A 23,776-nucleotide genomic window follows, 5' to 3' on the forward strand; every position below is an offset into this window, starting at 1 on the left:
CTGGGCCAGAGGCACTGCTGGGTTATGACAAAATGCATCATACAGGCAGTGAGCTAAAAACCTTTATCCCTCAATGAGAGCCTCTAAACAAGGCTGGTCTTCACAGGTCATAAAAGGCAAAGCTATGGGAGTCAAATGACTGAAATCCCAAGAGGAAAAAAAAAAAAAAACCATTAAAAAATTTCCTTTGATACCTCTGTTTTTCCACAGCAGAAATCTTGAAATTTCATATTCTTTTTTTTGGAAATTTCATATTCTTGATAAAGAAACATTCAACATTTGAAAAGATGCATTGGTAGAAGAAACATGTTACTTCAAAGATGCTTTTATAGTTTAAATGAGACATAATTATAACAGGTGATTGGAAAACAGGAATAAAATAGGGTGCTGATTCAATATACATAAAAATTAATACCATATTAATCAATGTGTACAAAATAAATTTGGTGGCCTTCTTCAAGTATCCCTCCCTTTCCTTTTTCTTACTTTGTCTTAAAATTACAGTTTCAGTGAGCAAAACAGAGTCAATCTAAATATAACCACAGACTTCCTCCCCTCCAGGCATAATGTACCAATGAAAACTTTTCCTGATGATGTAATACAGCCATTTTCATTCTGGTGCCACTGGCTTTCTCCCTTTACGTAGAACAAACGGCAATAGACTCTTTTAGGAATTATTTAAAAAGTGAACTGACACAGCTTCAACCATGCCTGACAATGCACAACTCTCTTATTATCTGTACCACCTCTCTGATGTCTGAGAACTTTACCCCTTGTTCCAGCGTCAAGGAAAATACAATAAAATCTTGACAGAATATGAGGTTCTATGCCACACATCCAGCAGAGTGCCTTATACACAGCAGGCATCTACTAAATGTTGGAAGAATGGAGCCATGGATTCAAGCTCAAGACACCGACAGGGCAAGTGGCCCCAGAGTTTCAGCAGGAATCCAAAATAGCAGCTCTATAGAGACCTAGAGGGTGACCATGGACACTGTCACCTCCCCTTCTCCATTCACAACCCAAAAGATTGACATTTGTAAAGTGTTTCATCCTATTACGAATACCACAAGAAGTTCAAGTGAAGAATTTCAGAGTCAGGCCCGAGATGAAAGAGATTTTATGGAGGGAAAGCATAGAGGGTTAATGACCTCAACAAATAACAGGAAAACTGGGTTTCCTCAGAATAAAAGGACCATTTTTAATACATTCCACACTCACTTTCCACCATCCTCTCGCAGAGCCTGGCTCTTTATTAACTTTCTTTGAATAATAACCATGATTGTGTTACCAACAATGGGAACTTAATTTTTGATCGCAAAACAATAACTCTTGCTTCAGCAGCATTAATTTTGGCTACAGAAATAGATGGATGATTTTGCCTAAGGATATCTCTGGTTCTTCCAAGTTCCCCTTTCAATGTGTACAATGAAACCCTTCCATAAAAAATAAAGGTATACAATACATTCAGTTCTGTTAACAGCAGGTTTTCCAAAGCCCTTTAGCTCTGACTATATGAATACATACAAATATGGCATCATCATGTCAAGTTTTCCAACAATTTCATATCCTGAAATTATTACTGGGTAAAACTGTTCTGGTTTTCAAAGACAGAAGAATAAGATGGTAGTAAGTAAATGCTGAAAAGCTTTCTCTAGGATTTTAGCTAAAATTGATTGATTAAATTATCAATCTCATATTCTAACCAGCAGGAGAAAATTCATTTATTGTAAGCCTTGCATTCTCCTTTCACTGCTGGAGGACTTTCATGCCTTGAACAAAGAACAGAGACAAACTTCTAAGTCGATCTCTAACTTTCTATGTGCCCTACACAAAGAGCATAAACAAATTCCTCCAACCAGGGTCACTTCTCCCCTTCCATTAGGGAAGCAGAAGTGGTCCAACTCAATCGCCTATGTATTCATGGGACAGCTCACATGTGGGCAAGACTGTGGAGAAGGGGGCAGTCTTTCCTAGTCCAGTTTACTGAGGATTTAGATTGGGACAATCCTGTTGTGACCCCAAGTCAATTTCAGATCCATTTCTCAATTTAAAAATACAAATCTCTTTTTCATTTAAAAATCCTCTCAATTACTGAGGTTTCATTACATATTCCAAGCACGGTACAGCCATTAAAAGCCCTTTAAAGGAAGATGATTTCATTCCAACTTAGCCCCAGGGAAAAAAAAAAAAGTATTTAAAAGTGTGATTTATTCAAAATAAACATCCATTTCTGACTTGGGGATGTTTAGCTTGATAAGCTTTGGAGCTTTAGTTAGTCTTCTTTCCAGAGCAGATGACTCCTTAGTCATGACTGAAAATGTCACTCATTTTAATAAAGTAACAACTGACCCCTCCCCCCGGAAAATACCCCAAACACCAAGGAAAAGATGTGCTAAAATGTGTTTTCAGTGGAAGTAAAAATCCTATTCAAAATCTAAAACTTGCACTTTACGAGAAATGAATACTGAAAGCACTTCCTGTGCTTTAAATGACGTTGGAGGGCTCTGAAAGTGGAGTTTAAAAATACTCTCTAAGGATACAAGCCAAATGACTGCAGGATTATAAGTTCTCTCTCCCAGTTGTTCAGGTATTAAAAACAGGCACAAGTAAGAATAGCCTTCAGAAAAACTGAAACAGCACATGGGTAATGCAATCTACCCCAATAAGGCTATGACACCACGGCCTTTTTCCTCCTTTTACGATGTACCTCTAAATCATAAGGTACCCTCCCATTCCCCTCCTTCCTGTATGGTCCCTTCTCTTTCAAAAAGTTATTTTAAAGGACATATGACTAAAATGACAAGTGAAGGGCACATTCTTGGATTCCTCCTTTAGAAGCAGTGCTCTCGCTGCCGGAGGCATGGAGGCTGCCTAGAATCCAGCTTCCCCAGCAGGCATTCCAGCATTTGCCAAGTTATATTATGCCATCTTCAATTCTCCAGAGGATATTTATGGACGAAAAGCAAAGCGAATCGCCTGCCCAGGTCCACCTCTCCCCTGGACATCATCCTGCCCCCTAGTGACTCTCCCTGCAAGTTCTACCCAGCGACTGGGCAGCATGGACCACAGCAATCCCGCCCTGCCGTGTCCCCATCTTCTCCCACACAGTCACACCCTTCTATCCCGAAAACAAAACCACACAAGAGAAAACCAAGCTGTTCACTGTTCACAACAGCCAAAAAAGTGGAAACAATCTAAATGTCCATCAAGTAAAATGCTGTACATCCAAATAATGGAATATTATTCAGCCCCGAAAAGGAGTGAGGAACTGATACTTGTTACAACATGGATGAACCTTGAAGACATCATGCTAAGTGAAAGAAGCCAGGAACAATAAGGCCACATACTGTATGATTCCATTTATAAGAAATATCCAGAATAGGGAAAGCCCACAGAGACAGGAAGCAGATTAGTGGCTGCCAGGAGCTAGGGGGAGGGGAGCATGGGAAGTGATTATGGGGATTATAATTATAGGGTTTCCTTTTGAGGGTGACGAAACTGTTCTAGAACTAGACAGTGGTGATGGCTGCATGACATTGTGAATGTACTAAATGTCACTCATGGTAAATTTTACATGATGTGTATTTTACCACAATAAAAAAATGTAAACAACAACAACAAAAGACAAGTTGCTGCTTTTCCTGGCCACTGTTTAATCTCTCTGCGTTCATTCAACACTAATATTTTCTAATACATGGTTCACACGACCTACCTCCATTTTCTCAGCCCTCATCTCATCCTTAAGCCCCTGAATTCGTATTTTTACCCCAAAAGACGTCCTCTTCCTCTGCACATAAACAAAAGCATGGACAACTATTTACAAAGGTCTCTACAAATGTTTTAATACAATTTGCTCCTGGAAACTGTTAATAGCCTCCTCCGTGAAATAATATTTGCCCCTGGCTTCCAAGTACGGCGTCTTCAGGACTCTTTTGGATCATCTTGACCTCGTGTTTCCTTTTCAAGCTCTCTTATGTGCCAGTGGGAACATTCCCCCAGGCCACCCTGGGCTCCCTGTCCTTTCCCGGTGCTTCGTCACCTCGCCTGGCATCACTGTAACCCTCCTTGTTTCAGGACGCAGTTCTCCCACATACTGGGGTCAAACTGCCTTTCCTCAGTGGGTGGAGATGTGAGTTGGTAAACCCACCCTCGACATTTTCAAACCAAGCTGGTTCTTTCATATCATAAGGAACACTATGGGAGTTTCCTATTGCTGCTACACGAATTATCAAATTAGTGGCTTAAAACCGCACCGATTTATCATTTTACGGTTCTGGTGATGAGAATCTAAAATGGGTCTGCCGGGCTGCATTCCTTCTAGAGGCTCTGGGGGAAGATCTGTTTCCTTGGCTCTTCCACCTTCTGGAGGCTGCCTGTCCTTGGCTCATGGCGCCACACCCCATCTTCAAAGCTAGCAGCATCTTCTCTCCTCTCTGCCTGCCTCCCTCTCACAAAGACCCTTATAATTACACTGGCCCGTCTGGATAATCCAGGATCACCTCCCATCGTAAAGATCCTCAACTTAATCACATCTGCAAAGTTCCTTTTGCCATGTTAGGAATATAATCCCAGGTGCTGGGCATTAGGAGGCAGACATCTTTAGGTGGGTGGTAGGGGGATTATTTGGTCTAGGACATACTTTGGCAGCCCTTTCTTTCGTCCACGTTTCTAACAAGCAGGGACCTTTGCCCTCAATATTTCACAGGTCAGTTGCTGGCCTGGGGCAAACAACTCACAAGAAGTTCTCTCTCCATGAAACCGGAAATTAAGCCATTTTCTGGGATTCTTGATTCAAGGTTATTTAGAGCTCTGTGGGAGGGAAAAATCCATGGGTTTCCATTCATTTCCAAGAGAGGAAAAAGTACTAAGTCAGGGACCAGCAAGGGAAGGAGACTCTGGAGAGCACGTAATAAAGAACATTCAGAAGATTTCTTGAGACACTGGATAGAAATACGCAGTAAACAGGGTGATACACTCAAAATACTACTGAGTTCTTGGAGGCCTCGAGCATCAGCCTGTTTCTAAACTGAGAAGCAGAGTCCTCTGTCATTGTTTTGGGCCATTTGTACATGAATTTCCTCCCCACCCAGTCTGTTTTATTCTCCTTTGATGCAGCCTATCACTACTCTTCATCCTTGTTCATTTTTTCACCCCGCCTACGTTAAAATGTGTCCGTAACCTGGCACAGACCTGTACAGATAGAGGTGTAACCTATAATTGGATCTTCTTATTGTAACTGAAGCGACACTGGTGTTTCTGTCCTGCTGAAATGTGCACGTACTAAAATCACTGGTGCCACGCAGCTAGGCCTCAACGGCAGGCACGTTATCCTCAGCCTCTCCAAGACGCTGATGGCCCAGCTCTCCCACACCCTCTAGTGGCGGCCAGCCCTAGAACACTGCCAAGCGTGCAAGGAAATCACTCCAGCTGTCAGAGCCCAAGTGTTGATGCAGACTTTACACAAGCTTTCAAATACACAGTATTCTGGCTTAGAAAACCATTCACTTTATGTGTTAGGCATTTGCCTTTTCCCTTTTTGTGATTGTTGGTACTGTCATGCAGTAAACTCAGAAACTCACAGAAGCAGTGGACAGTCTGGTAAAAAATGTCCCAAGTCCAATGCAAAGAGAGCATATAAATCAACTGTGGGATAGTCACATGATGGAATATTATACAGCAACAAAAAAGAAGGAACCGCAGCTATACACAGCAACATGGATTCATCTTTTTGTAAAAGTTTAGTGGTAAGATATTAGTTCTAGAAGACTACATAAATATGGAACCATTTTTAATAGACCTCAAAAGTGAAATTTTTATTTAGGAATACATGTATATGTAATTTAAATATATATGTATACATACACATATTTATATACATATATACACATATACAAATATTTATATACATACACATATATTTATATACATTTATATATATCTATATACATATATACATATAAATACATATACATATATTTATATGTGTATACAAACACACACACATATTTTTTTTAAAGCAAAGGAACAAAGAACACAAATATCAGGACCGTGCTTGCTTTTAGCCTGGGAAGGCAGCAGGAGAAGGTAAGGGAGATGCAGTAGCATCAATCCTGTTTGGGGGGAAGTTCATGATTATCTGTTTTATTATAATGACTACAACTTCTGTGTATGTTACATATATCCTTCAATATATAAAATACGATCATTAAAAGATAATTTAGGAACATGTGTAGGTAGGTAGGTTGGATAGACCGATAGCTGACCGATGGACAACTGACAGCTGAGAGACAGACAGACTGGCTGACCTACAGAACCCAGGGATGGGGTGTCCAGAAGAGAACACACTGTCTTCTCAGGTTCATTCTTGTTTGAATTGCCCAAAGACTATAGTTTGGAGTATAAGGATAGAGATATAAATCTTACTCTGGAGGATACAAAGAGTTTCCAAATTTCACTTAAATAAGCTTTCTGGGGGTGTCTAAATCATGAGGATATGCACGCAGGCCCTTCACCTGTACCTGTCACTGAGCCTCAGAAAGGAAGGATTTAAGAACTTTTATCCCACCCCTCGAACATCACCTAACCTTGGAAATTCATCATTTTAATGTATTACTCAATAATACATTAGTCATTTTTCTTTGCCCCAATCCTATGAAGCTCAGTATCAAGTGACACTTGGGCTGGTCAGGGCCCCCTTGTAATGCCTCTGACGTATTCCTGAGGCTCCCGCCCCTCCTCTGCACTTCGACCCTGACCTGTTTCCAAGGCCTGGGCCATGCCATCTGCGTAACCAGAGCCCCATTTCCGGTCAGCAGCTCAGGAGCCGGAGTCCTTACGTGAACTGAATACCTGAAGCGGTGTGTCGTCTCCCATGTCCACAGTCACAGGCCTCACCCTGACTGGTGGGGTGCTCTCCCCTTTCACTGAGTATCTTTCGTCTCTCTTCATGTTAAAGGCTATGCATGTTCATTATAGAAGTAAAATGTATTGATAATAAACAAAATCAAGAAAACAAAAACCACCTGTCTTCCCTTCGCAAGAGCTACCAGACATGTTCAACACATAACTGTAAGGTACTGTGCATTATACCTCCCTGCAATGCTTTAAATCTACAATTTTTTTTACAATTAGCAATAAATGATACATTTTCATATCTCATATCCCATTTTCATACTTTCACAATATGATCTTAATTAGCTACATAATATTCCATTTATTCTAGTTACTACAGTTGCATTAAAAAAAAAAAACTTACTAGTATAAAACAAAAATCACCGGGCCCCAGGGCCTTTGCACTTGCTGTTCCCTCTGACTAGAAGCTCTTCAACCAGACATGATTCACAACTTCACCTCCTTCAAGTCTTTGCTCAAGACTCTTCTTCAGTGAGGGCTTTCCTGAGCACTTTAATACAACTTGACCCTCACCTCCCACCCTCACACTCCCTGATCCCCTCTCCTGCTTCAGTTTCCCTTAAACATCGTTCACCATCTAACATTATATATTGTAGTAATTTATTTTCTGTCTCACTCACTAGAATGTGACCTGCAGGAGGACAGAGTTGTTGCTTTTTGTTTAATTCTACTAATGCCTAGAAGTAGTGGCAATAAAGGCACACAATAAATATTTGTTGAAACGATGAATGAACAAAATCAGATACAATTTTACAAAAAGACTGGAAAAAATAAAATTGAAAGTGAGTTTAATTTCTGGGTGATGGGTTTATAAGGTTTGAGTGTTCTTTTTTATAAGTTCCCTATATTTTCAGTTTTCTAAATTACATGTATTACTTTTAAAATCAAGAAAAAAGTTATGTTTTAAATGCTATTAGGCAAATATGACTATAAATATTGTTTAGGAACAATAGAGAGAGAGAGAGAGAAAGAGAAAGAGAAAGACAGACAGAGGACAAAAAGTTTCAAATACCTGTGAAGTCTTAATTTATGTTCAAATAATCACAGCAAAGGCCAGGGAAAGCTAAGAGAAATATTAACTACTAACCATTCTTCCTTCTGGTAATTTAAGTTTATTGAAGCAAGAATGCTACTAGGTAACAATTAGTCTAGCTTAATTACTTGATATATTTATAAGTGAACTACATCTCAAATCCTTAATAATGCAGGATCCAGTACCTAATCAAACCTAATAAGCAAGGAGCCTAAGAGAATCTGAAAACATAGATTAAAATGATCAAAGCTGGAATTTTTGTTTCTTATGAAGTGGCTGTAGACAGCCATGATGAAGCCACAGAGAACAGTGATGTACACACATTTTTAATTAAGCAAAGATGAAATAGAGCTAAAATAATGGGGAAAAAAAGCTGATTGGACTCGTTATTGAATAAGATTATGGAATTACATTAACTTTAAGAAATGTCCCAAATTATCAAAACCGAAAATTATAAACTATAATAAAATATAATATTGAGTGCATTTTACTTAGGAGCCCTGAGTATTAAGTCAGGGGCTGCTGCTCCCAGACTCACTGAGAGCCTGACTCCTGGTTTCCTGCCCATGTTTTGACTTGCTAAATCTGCTCGAATATAAGGAGAACATGTTACTCATGAAAGGAATGCACAGCCAGGAACAGGTCTAACAATTTGTCTCCCTTGTCAATGAAGCCAGTGGGCTATGAAATGTACTTCCTGTTTCATTTTCTTTCTTCCTTTATTTTCTTGAGGTATAGTCGATGTACAATATTATATAAGTTACGGGTGTACAACACAGTGATTCACAGTGTTTTAAAGTTATACTCCATTTACAGTTATTAGAAAATACTGGCTATATTCCCTGCATTGTACAATATATCCTTGTAGCTTATTTATTTTATACACAATAATTTGTACTTCCTGTTTCATTTTATTTTTAATGCCTAAGAAATAGATCAGTTGCTGTTGTGAAGATGCACGTCAGTTTCAGGGAGGGCTTTTAGCTTGAGGGGCTCCTGAGAGGAAAAAACAGCCCTTAAAGTTCTAGCATGAGGCATTTTTAGGAAGTCAACACTTTTTATGTAGAGACCCCCACTGATGGTGAAGAGATAAGAAGCAGAATTGTCCCCTTCGTCCTCAAACAGCTTTCAAAACGGCTTGTAGTCCTTTGTTCCGCACTTGTCTTCAACTGGTCTGATTGTCAAAGTACAACTTTTAAGAATGAACACAACAGATTGGAATCTGGGTGAAGAATTCTAAGCCACATTGCAGCCGCGCTGCCTAAGAGCTCACCATCTCTCAGTTGCTGAATGGGTCCGTTCTTTCCGGAGAGACAGGAATAAAAGGGCTTCAACTCTCCATTGTGCGATATATGACTACAGAATTGTGCTCAATTATTATTTTTGAAAAAAGGAATAAAAGGCCTATTCGGATTTTTATGTTGGCAGGGTAGAGACTTTCAAAGTGGTGCTTTGCCCCCAGGCTGGCCGAGGCATCGCCAGCCAAAGACTCCCCAAGCCCAGATATGCTTGTGTTAAAATCCAGCATATTCTGAATGTAAGTGAATTTTTTTTTCTGAGGAAAAGAATTTTTCATTTAATCCAGTCAAATGTATCCTTCATAGCAAGACTTTCTTTTAAAACTCATGGAGATGTGGCTCCCTAACCACAGTTCTGGCTGAAGTTAAAAAATAAAGCTTCCAAATGGTATGCCTTCTTAGAAAGGTTACAAAATACAAGTTACAAGGTGATTTTAGGCACTTTTGAAAATACTAAAACTGTAAAATCTAGTAGTTTCAATGCATGAGTCAGAATTACTGCTGTGCCTAATACCAAAGAAAGAAAGAAAACTTTTTAAGCTACCATGTGACTACTTAATGCTTTTGACTTGGTGATTGATCCTGTCTGTGGAATTTTGATGGGTGATGACGATTCATAGATACAGAATACGCAGTTTTCATACTAAATTCTACTCCTCAGAGGAGACAATTTAGCAAATGCTAGATGACTTTTCACTTTTAACGGAAGCATGGTGTTGTGCTCAAGGATTTAATTAATTAGACGGCCCTTACTTACATGCTCCAATTGGTTCTGGGCCTATGAGCTGGGGCAAGCTCAGGACTGGGCTTTACAACCAACAATTCTTGGCTCCTTTTCTCCAGAAAAAAATAGAAACAGAACACTTTGGCAATTATCTGGAAGTTGACAAGACAAAAGGGCATTTCACCTCACCAAGTAGGGCCACAGAATTGCTTCTCTTAAGAGCAGGTGAGAGAGAGAGAGAGAGCGCTCAGAGGAGGAGTCCTGGGATTTGACCAAGCTGCAGGCAAAAAGCCCACAATGCCTGCTAACCCCTGCTGGCTCTAGGAAGACTGCGTCTGTTAATTCTCTGCTGTGCCCACCCCAAGAGTCAGCTCAAGGTAAGGCAAAGTAGATCTGATGCCCTCGTTACCTTCTTGGAAAGCCACTCCCCACTTCCTGTGAAAGACACCAGCTGAGGCATCGGGATTCTGGCGATGTCTGTGACTAAATCCCAGAGTTCTCAGCCATAATTTCCAAAATCTGTAGTGTTGATGAAAGAATTGTATTTTCTGTAAATTGACACTGAACAGTAAAGCAGGATTTATGATGAGAAGAGCTCCTTCATCTGGATTATAATGTACAAAACTATTAAAGAATTAGGGAAAGAAATTTTGAATGATCGATATATACGTAAGTAAAAGTACTTTTTTCTAATTTATACTTCCTTAGAAAAACCAGGCCAAACTGAAACCAATTTTATGTTTTTAAAGGTAATGGGCACAATTTCTCCTTTGTTAACAGAGGCTATTATTCAGTCAGCGGCCACAGTCACACGAGAATTAAGAGCCATGATACCACGGGTCAGGTTTCATCCCAAGGCTAGGAACGAGCCATAGAAGATGTTAATTTGGTTCAGCTGACAGACTGCTCCATATAAATCCTGTTCATATTGCAGAGTTGGGGCTTACTGTTTAGTAAAGAAAAAGGTCAAGCACCAGCCCTTCTCAGGACTTACACACTGAGAATCACATTTGCACAAAATGAACTTTCCAGGTACAAAAATTGATATGTGAATGGCATCTGATTAAAATGATCCAATTTTTATTGTTGATAACATCAGAAATTTGATGCTGGCTTTACTGTTATTTACTAGTTAGGTATAACACGTTATAGTTGTGAATACCCTTCTTGTACATAGACATCACCATCTTCATGCTAAATTTTGGAGGAAATGCTTTAAGCTTAGCTGACAAAAGCAACTTTTCCCAGAGTCTGTGAAATAAGCCACTAGGATTATAGGAGGGAAAAAATTACTTTCCTTTCCAGTTTTACTGAGATATAATTGACATAGAACCTTGTGTAAGTTTAAGGTGCACAATATGATGATCTGACAGACGTACATATTGCGAAATGATTACCACAATGGATAGTTTACACATCCTTCACCTCACATCATTACCATTTTGTCATCGTGGTGGTGAGAACATTTCAGATCTACTGTCTTAGCAACTTTCAAGTACACAATATGGTATTGTTAGCTAGAGTCACTATGCTGCACATTAGTTTCCCAGAACCCATTCATCTTATAACTGGAGGTTTGTACCCTTTGACCAACACCTCCTTGCTTCCACCCCCAGCCCTGGCAACTACCAATCTGCTGTTTTTTTTATGAGCAACTTTTTTAGATTCCACATAAAAGGGAGATCACACAGTATTTGTCTTTCTCTGTCTGACTTATTTCACTTAACATACGCCTTCCAGGTTCATCCATGTTGTAGAATTTCCTTCCTTTTGAATGGCTGAGTAACATTCCATTGTGTATATATACCAGTTTTCTTTATCAATTCATCCACTGGTGGACGCTGAGTTGCTTCCATGTCTTGGCTATTGTGAACACGGGGGAGGTGTGTGCAGACATCTCTTCAGGACCGGGATTTCATTCCCTTTGGATCTAGACCCAGGAGTGGAATTACTGGACCATCTGAATGTGTTGTTTTTAGTTTTCTGAGCAACCTCTATACTGTTTTCCATAGTGGCTGCACCAATTTACATTCCTGCCAACAGTGCACAGAGCTCCCTTTTCAAAGAGCTCCTTTTTAATGGAAAAGCTCTACAACGGCATAATGAAGGCAGAGTGGTCCATGATTTCATCCACCTTTTGAACAGTGAATTTCATGGCCCTTAAACAAGCCCTACAGAGAAAAGGCCTGGTTCATTCTGGGCCTGAGCGCAAACCACTAGCGCAATGCTGGGAAGAGGAACAATTAAGCCTGGCTGACAGACCTGGGAATCCCAGCTGTGCAGGCTGTCATGCGGGGTGGGGAGGGGGGAGAGGGGGAGCAATGCTGATCTCTTTTTTTCCTTTTTTAACTTTTTAAAAATAGATTTTATTATTTTAAAGCAGTTTTAGGTTCACAGCAAAATTAAACAGAGGGCACAGAGATTCCTCATATACCCTCTGCCCCCCCACACACAGCCTCCTCCATAATCAGTGTTTCCCCACCAGAGCGCTGCATTTGTTACAACTGATGAACCGACACTGACACGTCATAATCACCCCAAACCCAGAGTTTACATTAGGGGTCACACTTGGCATTGTACATTCTATGGGTGTGGACAAAAGTGTAATGACCTGTATCTACCATTATAGTAACATACAGACTATTTTCACTGCTCTAAAAATCCTCTGTTCTCTGCCTATTCATGCCTCCCATCCTCGCGAGCCCCTGGCAACCACTGATCTTGTTACAGTTTCCATAATTTTGCCTTTTCCAGAATGTCTTATAGTTAGAATCATATTGTATGTAGATTGGCTTCTTTTGCTTAGTAATATGATTAAGGTTTCTCCATGTCTTTTCATGGCTTGATAGCTCATTTCTTTTTAGTGCTGATTAATATTCTATTGTCTGGATGTACCACAGTTTATTTATCCATTCACTTACTGAAAGACATCTTGGTGGCTTCCAAGTTTTGGCATTATGAATACAGCTGCTATAAACATCTGTGTGTTGTTTTTTGTGTAGACCCAAGTTTTCACTCCTTTGAGTAAATACCAAAGAGTATGACTGCCAGACTGTATGATAAGAATATATTTGGTTCTGTAAGAAACCACGAAACTGTCTTCTAAAGTGGCTGTACCATTTTGCATTCCCACCAGTAATTAAGGAGAATTTCCGTATATTAGAAAAGAAGAACCATCCAGTTTCCTAAGGTGGAAAGTGTTTGCATTGATGTTAATTCTTTTGCTGTATGCTTAGGGTTTACCCACTTAGCAAGGTACTGTAGTTGAGATCATATTTTATCATTTTTAGGATTTAGAAATGTTGATTTCTAACTACCGCCAAGTGAGGGCGAAATTTCTGAGCTCAGCACCTCAGACCCTGGAAGTGGAAAGATCCTAATCCCACCTGCCTCACATGAGCAAAACAGCACCTCCTTCTGCCTGCAAAGATCCTCCTATCCAGCACTGTATTTTATTCTTCAAATAAGGTGGTTTTGAATTTTTCAATGTTAAAAACACGGCACTAGCAAGTACCAGATGCCAAGAGTCACTGTAAATAACAAACCAAATCATCATCAAAGAAATTAGAGCAAAACATATTTTAATTTCACATCTCCAGCGTGAACAATAGAAATCAGAATGAAATTACACAATGGAAAGTGCAGTGAAAAAGTTTTGGAAAGTATCCTTTCTAGTGTGAATTAAATCACTTTGAAAGAGGCACTGGCCAAACCAAAAGGTAAAAGGATAACAATATGAAAGGAACACTAATCCCCCTCAAATCACATCATAGACTTTTTAGGGCTGGAAGAGATATTCGAGATGCTTCTCTCTCACCTCTTCACTCAGCAGGTAAGAAAACTGAGGCCAAGAGAGAAGTGAGCTTGGCAAGATCACTAGCTGCAGGGTTGGGACCAGGATGGAAAATTAGCTGCATCTGAACATCCATCTGGGTGATCCTGAAGTAAATGAGACCCTCCCTAAAAAAAGCCTATTTCCATGATCATGGCTTCTCTGGGGGCACATAGGCAGCTCCCCAAATGAGTGGAATATTATAAATCTCAAAAAAGCCGCATTATAAGGAGCTACTCACTCCCTGACCAAACCCAACACTGGCAAAGTGAGAGCCTTGGTCCTGCTGTGCTCACTAATAGCTAATATTTTTTCCAGATCCTTATCAAACATTCCAATAATTTCTATGTTAAGAGGAAGTGCACAGTGGGAACTCTCCCAGGCAACTTATAACTACTTCAGAAGGGCTGTGGACAGCTAGGGCTTCAGCAAAGCCCTTGGCGGGTCAAACTGAGTATCAGTAAATCTGAAAGAGTATTGCTTCGAAGAGCTTTTAAAATTTTTTGAAATTACACTAACTCACTTGGTCAGATCTTCTTCCTCCAACCAGAATTAGGGAGCACGCTCAATTTCTTCACCTGACAAATGGGGAAACACCTGCAGAGAAAGCTTAAGACACTTATCCAAGGAGGCCCAGTGTGTCTGCAGGGGCAGGACGGAAGCCAGGACCTGGACTGCCAGGCCAGGGGTGGGTCTGTGCCTGGAGGATCAGCTTTCCCTTCTTATAGCCCATATCTCCCTCTGCTGAGTCTTTGGCAAGTTTACATTCTGCCCGGGAAAATCTGGGCTCCAAAATGAAGGAACAAGCACGCAGAAGTAAACTCATCATAAAATTGGCTTTTACACCTGAAGTAAGCATTATTTTCACGAGCACAGCTTCTAAGAGTACATTATAGGGGCTTCCCTGGTGGCGCAGTGGTTAAGAATCCGCCTGCCAATGCTGGGGACACGGGTTCGAGCCCTGGTCCGGGAAGATCCCACGTGCCACGGAGCAACTAAGCCCTTGTGCCACAACTACTGAGCCCATGTGCCACAACTGCTGAAGCCCACGTGCCTAGAGCCCGTGCTCTGTAACAAGAGAAGCCACCGCAATGAGAAGCCTGCACACCGGAACAAAGAGTAGCCCCTGCTCGCCACAACTAGAGAAAGCCCGTGCACAGCAACGAAGACCCAATGCAGCCAAAAATAAATAAACAAAATAAATAAATTTATTTAAAAAAAAAGAGTACATTATATACCAGGTTATGGCTTTTTTCACGGATTTTTAACGGCATTACTTTGTTTCCTTTGTGAGCCTTCACTGCATGTTGTCCACTTTGATGCAAGTCGAGCACTGAACCATCCCTCTTTCAGTCATACAAGGGTATTCTTAAGGCAGAATTTAAACAAATAAATAACTACAAAAATTCATTTCACTGGAATACTGACCTTTACATTTTCTCACTTTTCCACTTCTCATATGCACAGTTGGTGATGTGAATTCTGGTCCTCTCATCACCTGCCCCACCTCTTTTCTCTTCCATGTGAGAAGAGAGCCTTTACTTCAGGATGGGGGATGGCAAATGAAAAGGGGACTCATTTGCCTGTGGCTGCACAAGGAGCCCAGAGCCCTGTGGACATTCGCTGCACCCTCCCACCTACAAGCCTCTCACCCCTCCTCCTCGTCTCCTTACCCCAGAGTTCTCTGAACCGACAGCCTGGTTAACCTTCGGGAATGTTCCTGCAGAGTTCCGGGACTTGGGGTTGCCCTGTTCTTCCCCCACTACAGCACGTTGCTCAGGCTCCAAAATGAGGTCTGAGAGGAAATCCCCAATGAAAACACCCCCATCTTCCCTCCCCATCCTCACACATTATGACTCTCACACGTGCACATGGCCCCATATTACAGCAAGACATGAACTATTTCCTAGAACGAGTCCTGATTTTATCCTCGCCCTCACTTTGACTGTATTTTTCTTTATGTTCCCACTCTTGTAGATTACTATGATCAATCCTGTCACTAAACTATGGTTTCAGAGATGCATCTTGGCGGCCCGGTCACCTCTCCCACCTGCCCTCCATTAGCCACAACATGAAAAGAATGTTCCCTACCTTTCACTGAAGCTTCTCCACAACTGTGCACCTGCAATAGGAGAAGTAAATGTGAAATGTTAATGGAGCTATTTTCCTCTTGAGGCATTTCTCAACTTAGAAATATTCTGAGCTATTTAAAATGGACCGCTTAGATCTTAAAACTCTAGAAACGATCAGTTCATACAGCGTATACTTCTGCTACCATAACTCATTCAGGAAAGTTGTCCACAAATATCCATTGAGATTCTACTACATGCAAAACACGTGGATAGGTACCACGGAAGATGGAGCACCATGTAACACATGGTCCTGCCTCAGGGACCGTACTGTCCAGTGGGGCAGACCGAACCCGCACTCCAGCAAACCTGAACCGAGGTAAGTGGTGTAGGAACTCTACAAGAAACATAAGCCATGGGAGTTCAGGGAGGAGAGAAAATGTGCCTGGTCAAGAAAGCAGCCATAACAGAGGTGGTATTTAAGGTGAACTTTGAAATGGTACTGACAAAGGAGAACTGAAACAACTGCTATTTGAGAAAGGAGATTTTTATCTATTCATTCTTTAGGTGTTTTGAGCTTATATCTATGCTCAAATGAAATCAACATTTATACATACACACACACACACACACACACACCTAGATCTCATTTGCTTTCTTAATTCTCCAATGACTTTCTTCACTGGACTATGCCTTGACACTATACTCCCCGCTACCAGCTTTAATGAAGTTCAAGAAAAGAAATGGCCAAGAGGTGGTTTCTGCTTTTTCCATCGAACAAAAGCCAAAGGTGTTGTCCCTTTTGTTCTTCAGTATCCCCTAGTAAAGATGCATGTGATAAATCCTTCTTATAATTCAGCCACAGGAAAAAGTTTCTCCAAACTGCTTGCATCCTTTTATCAGATTATTAGAATTGTGCAATTGACCTGGTTTTGCTTTCTGCCTAGATGAACAAACAAAGAAGATGCAGTGTATACATATATTACAATGAAATACTATTTGGCCATAAAAAAGAATGAAATCTTGTCATTTGTGGCAACATGGATGGACCTGAGGGTATTATGCTAAGTGAAATAAGTCAGACAGAGAAAAACAAATACTGTATGATTTCACTTATATGTGGAATCTAAAAAAACAAGTGAACAAACAAAATAGAAACAGACTCATAGATACAGAGAACAAACTGATAGTTGCCAGAGGGGAGGGGGTGGGGAGATAGACAAAAACAGGTGAAGGGGATTAAGAGGTACAAACTCCCAGCTATAAAATAAATATGTCATGAGGATGTAATGCACACATACAGAATCTAATTAATAATATTGTAACAACTTTGTATGGTGACAGATGGTAACTGGTCTTTCTGCAGTGATCATTTCACAATGTATAAAATATTGAGTCACTATGTGGTACACCTGAAATCTGAATACTATTGTGTTAATTATAACAAAAACATTGGAAAAATGAGTACAGTTGCTGGCTAAGGGAGCGAGGACGTTAGAACGGTGGGCACAGCAGCGCCGCGATCGCTGAATGTTGACCAGGGTGGGGCAGCACAGGGCTGAGGACGGTGCGGTGTAAGAGGCCGAGCAGGAGCGCGCTTGAACTGGGGTCACGGAGCTGGTGTAACGGGAGTGAGGGGCCGGGGTGGGGCCGGACAGAAGGAAGCACCGAGGACTGACTGCCAGCCTTGCAGGGGCTGGAGACAGAACTTGCGAAGGCTAAGGTCAAAGGTGCAGGGACGGTCTCGGGGACCGAAGCCGGGCTTCACACGAGCCATCAGGGTACAAGCGGGAATGACAGAGCGTGGCGTGGGCACAAAGGCCTACAGTTCACAGGCCACGAATCCAGGTGGGTCCACGTTCAACCGCGACCAGAAGGCGGCATCAAATGGATGGTGCAGATTTGGCGGGAGGAAAAGCATAAAGGGACAGTGTTTGGCGATGCCTCCACAGGCAGCGTGCGGGAACCTGCTGAGCCCTCCTCCACTGCCCAGTGCAGTCGATGAAGAGCATCTCAAAGACAGCGGGGTGTGGAAATTACTGGTTCTTTGGCAAAAAGACAGAAGGAGAAGGTGGTCAAGAAAAACTGAAGGCCGCAGGAGGAGTTTCCCACACCGCAGAAGCATCCCCAGAGCCCAGAGGAAGGGGTTAATTCTGGGGAGCACACAGTCAAGCACACAACAGCGAGACCGTGAGAGAGAAATCCATCACGGCCGAGGGCGTCCACACCGGTGACTCAGAAACCAGAGACACGGGGTCCCTGGGTTTCGCAACGATTAAGTCCCAAGAAGCTATCGTCACACTTCTGCTCACCTATTTCGTATTAAGTACCTAAGACGGTATTAAAGATATGATGGAGGGAGAGGAGGGGTACAATGAAATCTTAACAAGAGAATCTTAATCCCTTCAGCCAAAAATGCTGCGGGAAGCGGGGAAGCTGGCGGAGAGGCGAAGGGCCAGGTGACCTGGGGGTCCTTTCCTCACTGCTCCTGCCGTGGGGCCAGGGTAGCTCATGAGAGCCAGGCGGTTCTGGATGAAGCCACGGAGCTACCATCCCCGCCTCTGGACCCAACTTGAAGCCGATTCTGCGCCGCCCAGAGACCAGTTCATCACCGGAGGGCCCTGGGCTCAAGGGCCTGCAAAGCCAGGCTCCTGCCGACCACGCGTGGGGCTCAATGGGCCTTTGTCCTAAAAGACTCGGCTGCAGAGGACGACACAGGCACCAGCGCTGCTTCAGCCACAGACCGGGAGCACTGGGAGAGCATGGCCATGAGTCCTGCCTCTCCTTTTCTCCTCAGGCAGTAGAAACACTGTATTCAGAGCAACGTCCCCCGGTGAAAACCCGGACGGAAAGATTGGCCTGTGACAAATGCCCGCCCTACAGGCTGGAGCGAGAGAGGTGGTCTCGGGCAGAGAGGCACTGGGGAGAGGAAGGCGCTCAGCATGGACCGGCTGATGGGTGAACAGACCCATGCTGTTCCGGTCGCGGGTCGGAGCTGAAGAGAGGGGCCCGTTACTGACTGAGGCGCTTTTGTTTCACGCTCTTGTCTGACCCTTAGACAACCCTGTGGTATAAGGAGGATTTGCTATTTCACAGGATAAAGAGGTTCGGATTATGTAGGAGGCTGAATAACGGCCCCCAAAGGTATCGGGTCTTAATCCCCGAAACCTGCAACACGTTACTTTACATGGAAAATGGGATTTACCAAACGTGACGAAGTTATGGGCTATGAAATGGGGACACCGTCCTGGATTATCCAGGTGAGGCCCAAATGGAATCACAAGTGTCCTTGTAAGAGGAAGGCAGAGGGACAGTTGACACAGGCAGAGAAGGAGGTGATGGGATCACAAAGGCACAGACTGGAGAGATGCCCTACAAGCCAAGGATACCAGGAACCGGCAGAAGCTGGGATGCTCAAGGAATCCAGGAGCGCGGCCCTGCCCACGCCTTGATTTTGGCCCCGTGATACTGATTATGGACTGTAAGAGAAGACATTTCTGTTGTATTGAGGCACCAAGCTTGTGGTAATTTGTCACTGCAGCCATAGGAAACCAATACGGTCTTTGACGGGGCCTCTCCACAGCTGAGAAATGGAGCCAACTAGCTCTAGAAGACTGGTATTCTTCCCACCCTACCAACCTAATTTTTTAAAGGACTGAATCTTTGCAGTGGAAAGCTTTCCTGCAACTTAATATGAAAGTTGCACGTTTGCAAGAACATCAAGCTGGTGAGGCAACGCAGGGAACGGTCCTCGTGAGAGTGAGAAAAGGACAGTCACGAAGTCTTTCCACTTCCTCCTTGCCCCCCCCCCCCCACCATTTGTCCGTTCCTTATAACTTGTGCCCAGACTGGCACCAAATTTGTACACCACTGAAAACATCGAGATGCCCAGCTTGCTTTGGGAGGTCCCTTGCCCTGCTGAGCTAGAATGACTGCAGGTAAAATAGGTTAAGTGGCTATTTCTTCTAAGATTCCTCTGAGGGAGCTCCTAGAGGGTGAAAATGTTACCAAGTCTATTTGAGAGAAACAGGTTCTCCTCTATCAGTCATGAATCAAGGCAGAAACACAGGTATCGCCATGCGCTGATCTCACCAACCCCAGCACAAAGCCCTACAGCTCAGAGATGTCCCACCTCTAGGCAGAATTAATACGTCTGGAGTAAACAGAAAGTATCAGGCCAGGTGCCTGTTAGGGTTAGAAGGTAGAGAGTTAGGTGTCTGTTCTCAGAAACAGAAAAGAGGTGGGTGGGGAGGAGAAGAGGGAGAGAAGGAAGAATGTGTACAAGAATATAAACTAAATCTACAGATTCAAGAAAAGCAATAGCTGGACAAAACCAATCTGTTCACTTTCCCAGAACAGCGAATGAAGGAATCACCTTCAAACCTTGAAACACACCCATGTAAAACAATCTTTCTAAATGGTTTACACATGAGTTAGTTTAAGAACCATAAAGACTTAAAATATAAACCAGATTTAAAGCGCACCATAGAACACTATGATGGTACATCCATAACAGATGATGGTACATCCGTAACAGCCTATATCCCTGGTCCCAGGGTCAGTGTTAGGGAGGAAAGAGTGCCTCCCACAAGCAGCTTCAGTATCCCCGCCAGGGCTAGGACCCTGGACAGTTCTTATGTGCATCCACCTGTATGGACCCCTACCAAAATCATCCCTCCATCTGGGGTTACATTTAGTGGAATCAACTGCTTCACTGTAACCCCCACTTAGCTATTTTTGATCAAATCAATCTTATTTCACTTAATTTCATGGGGCTCAATTATTCCAAGCAGGGATTTTTGTCTATCTACAAAAACTTTCTACCCTGGTAGAAAGAAGCTCCTCCAAGTATGGAAAAGCTTGACTCAGATTTATGATATAGTTAAATTACTCAGAAAACCTTAGGCAAATTTTTTAAATAATTCAAGTTCTCACTTGAATTTTTTGAAAAATTTGGTGTTAAAAATGAATTTATTTTTCAGTTCATTTTTAGAAATGTATTTAACCGTTACTTAATTGTTTTTAAGCCCTGAACTTATTGTTTTTCTCCATAGAGGCAGAGAAAACATTTATATAAACTAGCCCATTTTCCAATGGCCCAGTTCCATCATGTGGGATGTAATAAATATTTAACTGTTATCCTCACTGCAGCCTACTTGAATACCAAAATGGTATTTAAAATAACAGCACTTAGAGCCAAAAGAGAAACCAACACACACAAGCCTTTTGCCCAGCAGCAGTAGCTATGACTACGGACAACATCAGTTAGATAAATAATAAATAGTAAATAAATTTAATAAATTTAAAAATAATATTTAACAAACATTCAAAATAGAAAGGTCAGTGCCTACATAATCTGTTATTTTGCTCCATTTCAAAGACCGCTCAGTTAATCTGCCTATACAAAGGTCAGACACTCAGAGTCTAGAAAATTAAATACCATAAAAATGAATGCTGAGTTTTCTTACCTCTTGTTCTAGACAAAACCATCTCCTTTATTATTTGCATAATAACACGTCCAAGGATCATGACAGAAATCAGGTGATACACTCTCCACGGAGTCAGTGCAAGGAACCTATCGCAGCAAAAACAGACAAATCATTATTTCAACTTGAGAACTGTACCTTTTTTTAAAAATTAGGTTTACTTTCTGCCACAGAAACAAAAAATACATTCAATAATGATTTCACTTGTCAAAAGCACCCTCAACGTGATCACATGAAAGTTACTTAATAGGCATCAAAGTCACGGAAATAAAAGCACTGGAGCCATGTGTACTTTTGTGCCAGGCTTTCCACTCTAACCTCCAATCTGGGCAGAAGATTTGCTATTTTGGGTATGGCCCAAATATCACTCTGCTAACAGATGGAATAGAACTGACCTGGAGCAGAATCATGATGGGCTAAAATTAAAAAGGCAGAGCAGCAGGGTTTTTTCACGCACAAGAGAAGCTAGAGTAGATGCCCTTTGCTTGCTGTCCTCTGTCTTACGGTTTTCTCTTATGCCACATCCATTTCTTTAACTCGTACCCCCCACCCCACCAATCTCTTAAAAATAGCAGTTATTAGGGATCCAATTTGCTAGCCCTTTCTAAGATCACTGCCCTTCTGTCTATCTGCCCACCTCCTCTCCAGAGGGAAACAAAGAATTCTTTATCATGAACAGCACACAAACCCTACAGTACTTTTTGTTTTGTTTTGTTTTTGATTGGGTTTATAAAGGAATGGAATGGCAAGGAAGTCACAAGGAGCTTTGAGCATTCACATAGAGGCTGAAGCCCATTCTACATAAGTGAGTTGGTTAAGCTACCAATTAATATTGACTTTGGTGCAATCATAACTCAGAAAAATCAATTTAACAGAAATGTCATTTAATACTAATTGTAAGGCAGTGTGGGATGTATAAAGAAGCAAAGAACACATGAATACTGCCTTCTAGGAACTTACTTCCTCATCAGAGAGATGAACACAGGCTGCACTAACAAAGTCCAAGGCAATGAGTCTTGGTGCTAGAGCAAGACATGAGCAAACATCAAAGAGAAGCAAAGGAGGAGAAATGATTAACTCCAAATCAGGGAAGATTTATAAAAAGTAGCATTGAACTTGGTCTGGGAGGATGGATGCAATTCAGAGGAAAGTAGAAGCTGTTCCAATTGGAGGATACAACATGAGCAGAAGATAAGAGTCAGGCAAGGGTGAGGTGTGCCTGGGGCATGCAAGTGGTCTGGGATGGCCCCTGCAGAAGCAGAGGGATAAACAACAAGAGAGTTGGGAGACTGGCAGAGAGAAGAAATTGAGGTGCCAGGCTGGGGGCAGACTATGGCAAGCCCTGAAGGATATGTAGGGAATTTAGTCGTCACTACTGACAATAGAGAGAAAGCCAAAGGTATAGAGTAGGTAAATGAAATGATGAATGGTTTAGGAAAATGCCTGGGGGCAGCAGAGAGGATGAGGTGGAGTAGGGAGGAAGCATGGAGTCCAGGACATCTACTAGAAGGTTATGCAATGTGCTTGGTGAGAAGTGGTCAACATGAGATGCTGGTGAAGTTGTGGGTGAAACGTCTCCCAGAATGTGGACAACCCAATTTCCATGTCTGGTTCTAATGTCACCTGTGTGTGTGACCTGGGCCAGAGTGGGTAGAATAGGTCAGTGCTTCTTTAATATTGGTCTGCAACTGCCAGCAGGTTGGCTGCCTGGAAAGCTTGTTAAAATACAGATTCCCAGACCCCAGGGTCCTCCCCACCCAGATCCTCTGAAACAAGTGGTCTAATTACTAGTGTTTACATTCAATAAACATTTATTTATGGGGGCCTACATTGCGCCAGGCACTGTGCTACCAAAAAGGAATAAATGGTGAACAATATATGCAGAGGAAGGAGCAGACATAAAAGACAACCCATAGGGCTTCCCTGGTGGCGCAGTGGTTGAGAGTCTGCCTGCCAATGCAGGGGACACGGGTTCGAGCCCTGGTCTGGGAGGATCCCACATGCTGCGGAGCAACTAGGCCCGTGCGCCACAACTACTGAGCCTGCGCTCTAGAGCCTGCGCTCCGCAACAAGAGAGGCCACGATAGTGAGAGGCCCGCGCACCGCGATGAAGAGTGGCCCCCGCTCGCCGCAACTAGAGAAAGCCCTCGCACAGAAACGAAGACCCAACACAGCCAAAAAAAATAAAAATAAATAAAAAAAAAAAGACAACCCATAATGCCAACACCCACATCTTTAGTAACAGTAACTTGTTCTTCCACTATGGGTCTAACACTTGCTCTATTTTTGAGCTCTTATGTTTGTTTTAACCGAAGTTGTTTTTTGGTATTTATTTTCTTTTTGGCTTACCTCCTCACTGTCAGTTTATGATTAATTATTACGCTTGTCTGTGTGCCAGTCTCTCTGTTTTCCCCACCTC

The 23,776-nt window shown here is 42.2% G+C and overlaps 1 protein-coding gene across 1 annotated transcript in view; it reads right to left on the bottom strand.

The window, feature by feature from the left end:
- The window catches only part of RETREG1 (reticulophagy regulator 1), a 121,303-nt gene that overhangs the window by 67,405 nt on the left and 30,122 nt on the right, over positions 1-23,776 (bottom strand). Inside the window, exons 2-3 of the mRNA XM_061189142.1 lie at positions 21,340-21,446; positions 15,894-15,924 (exon numbers count right to left, since the gene is read on the bottom strand). Coding sequence (XP_061045125.1) covers positions 15,894-15,924; positions 21,340-21,446 — 138 coding nt within the window. The remainder of the gene's footprint in view (positions 1-15,893; positions 15,925-21,339; positions 21,447-23,776) is intronic.

This window comes from Eubalaena glacialis, chromosome 4, assembly GCF_028564815.1.
Source record: "Eubalaena glacialis isolate mEubGla1 chromosome 4, mEubGla1.1.hap2.+ XY, whole genome shotgun sequence".
NCBI classification, from domain to species: domain Eukaryota; kingdom Metazoa; phylum Chordata; class Mammalia; order Artiodactyla; family Balaenidae; genus Eubalaena; species Eubalaena glacialis.